Raw genomic sequence first — 8,088 nt, 5'->3', positions numbered from 1 at the left:
CTCCCTTACTAATAAACCCCACACCCAAACACTCAAACACCCAAACATCGCAGCCCCTCCGTCCGAGTGCTGCTGCTAGTCTAAAGTCGCAAGCTCCCAATAACAACATAAGCGAAACAAGCTAACGGTGCCCTTCAGACCTCACTCCACATGAGCGGGTACAACTCCAATCTGTTTCAAAACGCTTGTTTCTTGTCGCCCGTGACAATAATCTCTGGAGACTCCACTGCTACGAAGAGTCATGGAGCGCCACGCGAGCCTCTCGTTCCGCCAATGGCACCGGTTCCGCCAGTCTTGTCACCAACTCCACCGCACCGCTGAGTGCGCTAGGGCAGACTACACTTCGATCCCTCATTCAACCCCATGCGGGGAATGACGAGGGTGGTGCTAAACCATTCGATCGGGCGCCGTCATTTGGTCTCCGATCGCGGGCGGCCACGGAGTGGGACCCGTCTTACGAGGGTGAAGATGTGAACTGGTACTCGGAGTATATCGCACGGAATGGGCCTATCTCGCTCAGCTGGATACAGCGCCCGTTCACAAGGGCGGAAGGCCAGAAAAGAAGGGCGTATCGAGAAGCAAAGGGCATGGGTCTGCTGCGGGACTGGAGCTCAGCCAGGGAAAACAAAGTCATCGCTCCTCTAGACGATGGAAGTGTTTGCATTTGGGACCTCAACCACTCCCACTCGATCGGGTCGCAAGAGACAAAGGGTAAGATGATTGGCGTCAGCGCCCCGGGCATCTTGATGACCAACCTCTCTGGCAGGAGGGATCACGCCGCGGCAAAACAGTCTCTGGAATATGTGAATCTGGGGGAATGTGTGAGCGTGGACTCCATCCGCCGAAGGGCTTATCTGGCTGTGGGAAATGTCCTGAACGAGGTCGATCTGGAGACCTTGCGGGTGGTCTCTCAGCAACGCTATCCTTGGTCCGTGTTCGCCTTGTCTCAGGAAACGGACTACTCGGTGCCGTTGACACTCGCTACGACGCTGAGTCTACACATCTACGACGGTCGACTGTCCGCAAGCGAGGAAGAAGAAGCCATTAATCTACGATGTGAAGTGCCAACTGTTTCGTTGGTTCCAAAGTCACAGCTGTACGCTCCGCCCGACTCGCCGCTTCTGCAACTGCAACCTGACGGCCGACCCCCACACCGTATCAGAAGCCCGGGCCCTTCACAGAACACCGACGATTATGCACCACTGTTCCAACCAGGGCCCCTCTCACTTCTGCATCCCCCAGCGCCGCATGTTCACTCGATCTTCCTCGCCGGCCGCTTCCCCAGCATTCTTCAGTACGACCGCCGCTACTTCCCGCGGCTGCAAAACACAATCCACTCCGGTGGTCAGCTTTGTGGTCTGGCAGCCGTTCCCGGGCCACGATTTCCCATCTCCGACTCAAGCTTCCCCTCCTCACACAAGCTAGTAGCCTGTGGCGACTACAAAGGTAGGGGGTCACTTGAATTGTATAATCTCGCCCCATCCAATAACAGCGACATGATCAACTCGTCCGGGTCGTCGTCCGTGGTGTCAACGATGTATCACAACCGACAAAGTGTCGCCAGATCCAAGGTGCTATCCGTCGAATCCCACGGTACCCGCATTGTCTATTCGGATGGAGATGGAAATATCAAATGGGTGGAGCGGGACGGCCGGTCCGAAGTCCGTCGCCTCAACATCAACAGCTACCAACCTCCACACCACCACCACCATCATCATGGTCACCACCACCATAATACTCGGGTAGGGCCCACCCATCGCCGCCACCACTCCAGCGCGACTGCACACCAGCCTCGCGCAGCAGACGGCGACACCGACCACGCCACCGGTCTCTGGGGCGGCTTGTCCCGATCTCACAGCGAAGGCGAAGTCGCCCGCAAGATCCTCCCCACCGGCGGCAGCCTGACAGGCGATGAGCTACTCGTCTGGACGGGCGAACACATCGGCCGAGTTCGTTTTACCTCCACCAGCACGAATTTTGATGACGAGGAGGACGACGACGACGACATGTTGATGGGCATGGACCTGGACGATGCTGCGCGTGAGGAGCTCCGAGCCAAGCGACGAGAACTTCGCCATCGAGAAAACGAATACGCGTATACAATGCGCAGAGCGCTGGAGAGACAGGCTGATGAGGTGCGACGCATGGGAGGACTTGGCCTTTAGATTAGATTGATGAATCATTTCCACAAGCACGATATATTACCCGGCTAACATTTGTTTTTGATACCAATCAAATTTTCTCTTTACCTCTCGTGGCTTCAGCAAATGAGCTTCGCGGGTCTTCTGAGTTTTCCTCATCCGTGCGTGTGTATGTGTGTCTGTCACTGGGACTTTGATTTTTGTATGTACTCTGCTGCCTGCTTACCTACAGTGCGTGATAGACCACTCTGCTTTGGCTATTTGTCTCTCTTGCTGCCAATGTTGCGACTTATACAGTTTTATGGTACAAACCCTGCATTTGCCTCGAATTTCATGAATTACTAAGGTGGTTAGAATGCTGCAGTACTGCAGTCATGTACGAGGCGTCCGTCTTGCCCCCCCTCCCAACCCCTCCCCCCAAGTAAAGGGGGGGCGTGGGTAAGGATTGAAACATCACGAGAGCCAACCGTGACCACCTGTCCCTAAACATGAATGATCACCATATCTAACAATCGAGATATCACTAGCAAACACAAAGGGGAAAGAAAGAAAAAGGTGTAAGCGTGTGATGCTAGCTTGTTTTCCATTATGTTTTTTGGTTGCCAAATCCCTCCAAATTCCACAACTCCAATCCCATCATTATTGCATTAATTCGTACATTAAACCATAAGGCCACAAGCCAGACGCAACTCGACAAAAACACAAACAAGAAAAAGCTATAATGTGGAAGCAAACCCCTGCTAAGGGTTAGGTTGTTCAGCTATCAGGCTTGTACACAGCGTCCTTGCAGAGCACCGCGACCTTTTTGAAGAAGCGCCGCCATTCCAGCGGGTCGCCCTTGACTTTCATGAATTCGATTTCGGAGAGACCCTCCGACACGCAGTCGATCAGGACCTTGCCCTGCAGCGTACACATGCGCCCGTCGCGGGTGATGATCCGCAGCGTGGCCGAGGTATCCCCGGCGGATACGGCGGGCACGGCGGGCACGGGGACACCCAGACGATGCAGCGCCTCGCAGATCAGGGGCACTAGGATTTTGAGCTCCCACGTTGAGAAGAACCGCGTCATAGCACGGGCGGGGACGATGTCGTGGAAGCGGATGGCCTTCTGGGTGCGACTTAAGGGCACGGAGGGGTGCGGGGAGAATTGCGACATGGACGGTTCGTCTTCCAGGTGGTCGAGGGGCTGGGTGTCGTTCTTCCCGAACAACAACGACGGTCTGCCCATGGGCTGGGTGGAAGAGAATGCGTCCGCCACCTGCGGCGTGTCCCAATCCACTAGCATACCCCCGCGCGGCATTTCCGGCTGCGTGGATGAGATCCTCTGATCGGCGTCGTCGTCGAATTCATCTCCCATGTCCATCAGGTCGGTGGTCCCTTCAAAGCCCTGGCTCCCGCCGCTGCCGTGCGGTCGCGCGAAGGGATCTTGTGTAAAATCGATATGCAGAGACTCGAACATCGTCGTGGCCATGTTGATGGTGTCTCTGAGCGCGCCGTTGCGCGATAGGTATTTGTTCGGCCGGGTGTACCAGGGGTGTCTGCGGACGTCCTCGAGAGAGAATCGGTTGGCTGGATCCACGTTCAACATGCCGCGCAGGAGTGAAAGCGTAGCGGGCGGCAACTGCTGCCACAGCTCGTCGGTCGTACGCCCATTAGTGGCAAGGTATTCTTGGTACTCGTAGCTCGTTTCCGTCGGGCTGTCCCACGGGGTGTTGCCAGCCAAGAGGACGAACAAGACGATGCCGCACGACCAAATATCCACCAGGTCGGGTCGGTAACCCCTCCCTTTGATTTGACTCCTGCTGCTGCACGAAATCACCTCTGGTGCAATATACGGCGGGCTACCGCAGAAGGTGGTGGAGAGTTTGGTCACGCCTTTGTACTCGAACAGCGTGGCCAAGCCGAAGTCGGCGATTTTGAGATTGCCATCCGCGGCCAGCAGCATGTTCTCCGGCTTGATATCTCTGTGTCCCACCCCCTTGGAGTGCATGTAGCCTACCGCGCTTATGAGCTGGGAGAAGTAGACGTGCGCGATGTCCTCGCCCACGCCCTCGTCGGCCTCGATCTTGTCGAAAAGATCGCCACCCTCGGCCAGCTCCATTGCAACCCAGCGCCACACATCGTCCTCGCCGGTCTGGAAGAAAGAAATTATGTTATTATGGTCGCCAATGTGCTTGTGTACCGTCGCCTCCATCTGCAATTGTCGCGCGCTGACTTTGCCATGGCGAGCGGCATATTCCTTGTGAATGAACTTGACTGCGAAGACCGGACTATCTGTGTGGGACGGGACGGCTTTTTTGATGCTAAGGAAGTTAAAAGACAATTGTTAGCAAGATGGTTTTAAATTGCAAGAACAATCGAGAAAGAGGGCTCAGGTTCAAGCAGACCAGGCATAGGCACCCTGGCCGATCGTCTTGGAGACTATTCGGAAGGGTAAGTCATTCGGCAGCGGGGCTAGTTGCGAGTGATGCATCGTGGTGCTGGCGAGCAAACCCGGGTTTCCGCGGGTGATCCGATAGTCTATGACAGGTCAGATGGAAGGAGGTGCAAATCGAGAAAATTGTCCGAGTTTTCAGCAGCTACTTCTAGCTAGAATCATGCGGTGGTGAGAATCCACGCAAGGGTGAGCGATGGGAGAGCGAAGCTGGAGAGAAACGCGCGCAGCTCCGGCACGCGAAAGCCACTTTATCCTCATTGGGAAGTCTGTTGACAGGCTGCCGGTCGCAGGCATCCATTCCGACTTGTGCGACTGTAAGAGTTTCTTTGACAAGTACGAGTCTCTTGGATGTTTGGAGGAGGAAGAAAATGGTTTTCTTTTTACGCTCGGGTGGCCACGGCAATCTTTGTACTAGTCGGGGGCACTACCTGCATAAGTATAGTTGGTGGTTTCAGGACCTTATTTGACCTTATTTATACACTCACTCACTCACGTCTCTTCCCGGAGAATAAGGGTAGCTCACCGCTAGAAAATCATTAAGGTACGAGTCTAAAAGGCAGTCCCTTCATCGAATATTCTTTGCCCACGGAGCTAGCATCGACTACTTCCAGGGTTGCTGTATGCTCATGGTAACTGTAACACCATTGGAGGTTTCATTATGGTTTTGATGAATCAACAACCAACAGGTGCAAATGTACGAGTACCATATTTTAAGACTAGTGGATGTAGTCCTACCGGTGCCGTGACAGCCCATAAACACAGCGTCCGACTTGCATAGAGCCCCTCAAGGGCCTTCTCAGCAAGCCACGGCGCAACGCTCCGCGCACGGTCCTCAATTGTCTTGCGCCGCTGTAATGTGCTGAAACCCGATATCGTTGTTAGGGAGCTGTTAACTAGTCCCTGCCGCCACTTCTGATGAACAGGCCCATGATAACGTTTCTCTGTTCTCTGAAGAGATTCTAAAGCTGCGCACATGTTTAAAGCCTTAGCATGAACTGAAGAGTTGACAAGGATGGAGAATTAACCGTGTTGATTGATCACATGCATCGATCAGCGCGGAGCCACTGGCTGACCGCCCAGGGAGCAGCTGCTACGTATTGTGCCGAGCTCTGGCTTGATCCGGCAGCCAAAATAACACAGATAACACAGGCTGTACGGAGTAGTGTCTAGTGTTAGTACGTACAGTACTTGTTGTATGGTTGTTGTATGTCCAGACAGGCATGGGCTTTCTTTCTTCGTGTGCTGACTGTGATGCCGTCATCAATTCAAGATGACTGGCACTGATAGAAACAGCGTCATGTATACGACTAACATCACCACCGGTCTATCAACTGAGAGAGTCAGATGGAGGCTCTGGAGATCAGATGCGGTGGTGGATCATCAATGGCCAGCGAGCATCAATCAGGGTCATTCATTGAACGGTTGGTTGCGCTGCGTTGCCCGGCGGATGAGGGCGTAAACAAAAAAAACCAAAGGAAGAAAACTAACCCCAATCAATCATCCAACACTCAATCACAGTTGTCTTTCCCCCACTTAAGTTCTCTTTTCCCTAAGAACCCAGACTACTTCCCCTGTTTCCCATTTTCAAAGAAAGGATCTACAAAACTGCTCTAAGCCAGACATACATACATACTTTTGCTGCAGCTCTCCGTTCGTCCAAGGTTCTGATTCCGATCATTCTGGGGTTCTTGCGGTGGGTCAATCCGCTTCCCCTCCGGCCAACTGTCGCGCTGCTTTCGGTTACGCTCCCATTCCACCACCAGCAACCTACCTCATTATCTCTTGTTCCTCGCTACTGCTAAGTCTCGAAAGCTGGCATTTTTCCGGAACTTCTCTCTGCATCACTAGTCTTACCCATCTTTTCGACTCTCCTTCCCATCACCTTCCCTTCGACCCTCTCCTTCACAATGGACTACACCATGGAAGACACTCAGAACTCCGCTCCTGACGCTCATGAGACCTCCAAGCTCGGCTCCTCAGCACAAAGGAGTGACACTCAGAGCGTCACCAAACGGTCCGTCACCGCATCCTGAGACGCATTTGTCGATCATCCCCGAAGTCGCTCAGATACTGACCGTCCGACTGATTTCTAGTCTTCAAGCTGAGCTGATGCAACTCATGCTCTCCCCCTCTCCGGGCATCTCCGCTTTCCCAGACGCCGACGGCAACCTGCTCTCCTGGACCGCCACCATTAGTGGTCCAACCGAAACCCCCTACGAAGGACTGACCTTCCGACTCTCGTTCGCCTTCCCCAGCAACTACCCCTATGCTCCTCCTACCGTTCTCTTCAAGACCCCCATCTACCACCCCAACGTCGACTTCTCCGGCCGCATCTGTCTTGATATCTTGAAAGACAAATGGAGCGCTGTGTACAACGTCCAGAGTGTACTGCTCAGCTTGCAGAGTCTGCTCGGGGAGCCCAACAAGTATGATGCCATCCATCCGATGTTCCGGTCGAGGACCTTCACAATGCTAATACACCCACAGCGCGAGCCCCCTCAACGCCCAAGCCGCCGAGCTCTGGGATACCAACCAAGAAGAATACAAACGACACGTTCTTGCCCGTCATCGCGACATTGAAGATATCGAGTAAAGAGTCCAGGAGAATATGTGTTTTGATGTTGCGGTCGGTTCCGCAAACAGAAGAGGAAAATCAGGTTGCATTGCATAACTGGGGTTGTGTTTGGGGTACTTTCGTTTAGGATGCGATCACTGCACAGTGTCTCTCCTGGGACTCTTTCATAGCAGGTCCCGGGGTACACCTCTTTCTTGTCATCTGGGGGTTTTCTGGAGTTTATGCGTTTGGGAAGGGCGCGAATTTGCTATTTTGCTTCGGTGAGGATGGACCAGCGGTGTGGGGATTGGAAGGCTATAGGTCCCGGGAATCGAATACCCTACTTTCTTTTTTTAGTCCTGCTTGGGATCTTCGGGCCCATTCCTCAGCTGTTTGTCATTCTTAAATTGGCTGCAAGGCATGTGTGTAAATGAGCGGCCATGAAGTAAGTAGTCAGGCAAGGATTTCATTCATTTTTGAACAAAGCTACAAGCTACCCACTCAAGGCAGCTCTGAGCTCCAACTCACAAGAAGGTATCTTTAATCTCAAGAACTGCAATATCAAAAAGCGGCAAGACATGATGAAGATGGTCCCTTTCTTGATCTAGTAATAACTTAGCAGGTGACACAGTAGCGAACAACATCCAAGTAGCCATCCAGAGTGTTACTCCCCTACGCAGCTCTCCAGTCTAATATAGATAGGCCAAGTTCAAATCTTAGCTACTCAAATCAGACCAAAACAAGCCCCGGTACTAGAGGAAACTGAAGTTCCCAAAAATACTCTACCTCGTCCTGGCAAATTTATTACTCCAACAAGTGATCAACATACATCCCTGCAGTTGCTGCACTGCCGAAGGCAGTGATCGCCCACGTTAGCATCACCCTAAATGCCACGCGATGGACATTCCCGGGCCAGCTGGGCGCCGGCTGCCGACAGCACGCCCCGATCTGCAATGT

The 8,088-nt window shown here is 53.3% G+C and overlaps 3 protein-coding genes across 3 annotated transcripts; 2 read left to right on the top strand and 1 right to left on the bottom strand.

The window, feature by feature from the left end:
• Positions 1–131: 131 nt before the first annotated feature.
• BO72DRAFT_376715 (uncharacterized protein) lies at positions 132–2,165 on the top strand (the record flags this gene model as incomplete). Its single annotated transcript, XM_040941224.1, has 1 exon — positions 132–2,165. A coding segment is annotated over one exon (2,034 nt), but the record flags the coding sequence as incomplete, so codon positions are not given.
• A 363-nt stretch (positions 2,166–2,528) lies between these two features.
• BO72DRAFT_447720 (putative serine/threonine protein kinase) lies at positions 2,529–4,922 on the bottom strand. The gene is made up of 2 exons (XM_040944615.1): positions 4,528–4,922; positions 2,529–4,443 (listed from the first exon to the last, which is right to left on the bottom strand). The coding sequence occupies exons 1-2, from the start codon at positions 4,611–4,613 to the stop codon at positions 2,898–2,900; spliced, it is 1,632 nt and encodes a 543-aa protein (XP_040801951.1). The 5' UTR covers positions 4,614–4,922; the 3' UTR covers positions 2,529–2,897.
• A 1,416-nt stretch (positions 4,923–6,338) lies between these two features.
• On the top strand, positions 6,339–7,272 carry BO72DRAFT_99777 (putative ubiquitin conjugating enzyme (UbcK)). The gene is made up of 3 exons (XM_040950878.1): positions 6,339–6,591; positions 6,671–7,003; positions 7,065–7,272. The coding sequence occupies exons 1-3, from the start codon at positions 6,485–6,487 to the stop codon at positions 7,168–7,170; spliced, it is 546 nt and encodes a 181-aa protein (XP_040801950.1). The 5' UTR covers positions 6,339–6,484; the 3' UTR covers positions 7,171–7,272.
• The last annotated feature ends 816 nt before the right edge of the window (positions 7,273–8,088 follow it).

The sequence above is a fragment of the Aspergillus fijiensis genome, assembly GCF_003184825.1.
Source record: "Aspergillus fijiensis CBS 313.89 unplaced genomic scaffold BO72scaffold_20, whole genome shotgun sequence".
Classification (NCBI taxonomy): Eukaryota; Fungi; Ascomycota; class Eurotiomycetes; order Eurotiales; family Aspergillaceae; genus Aspergillus; species Aspergillus fijiensis.
The sequence above is the reverse complement of the archived record's forward strand: the minus strand, read 5'-3'. Positions and strand labels throughout refer to the sequence as shown.

Bases quoted from the DNA above. Each gene is read 5' to 3' on its own strand.
- BO72DRAFT_447720 (XM_040944615.1), bottom strand. From the start codon at position 4,613: ATGCATCACTCGCAACTAGCCCCGCTGCCGAATGACTTACCCTTCCGA. The intron at 4,444-4,527 runs GTCTGCTTGAAC...TAACTTCCTTAG, and splicing joins GGCCAGGGTGCCTATGCCTG to CATCAAAAAAGCCGTCCCGT.
- BO72DRAFT_99777 (XM_040950878.1), top strand. From the start codon at position 6,485: ATGGACTACACCATGGAAGACACTCAGAACTCCGCTCCTGACGCTCAT. The intron at 6,592-6,670 runs GTCCGTCACCGC...ACTGATTTCTAG, and splicing joins ACTCAGAGCGTCACCAAACG to TCTTCAAGCTGAGCTGATGC. The intron at 7,004-7,064 runs GTATGATGCCAT...ATACACCCACAG, and splicing joins CTGCTCGGGGAGCCCAACAA to CGCGAGCCCCCTCAACGCCC.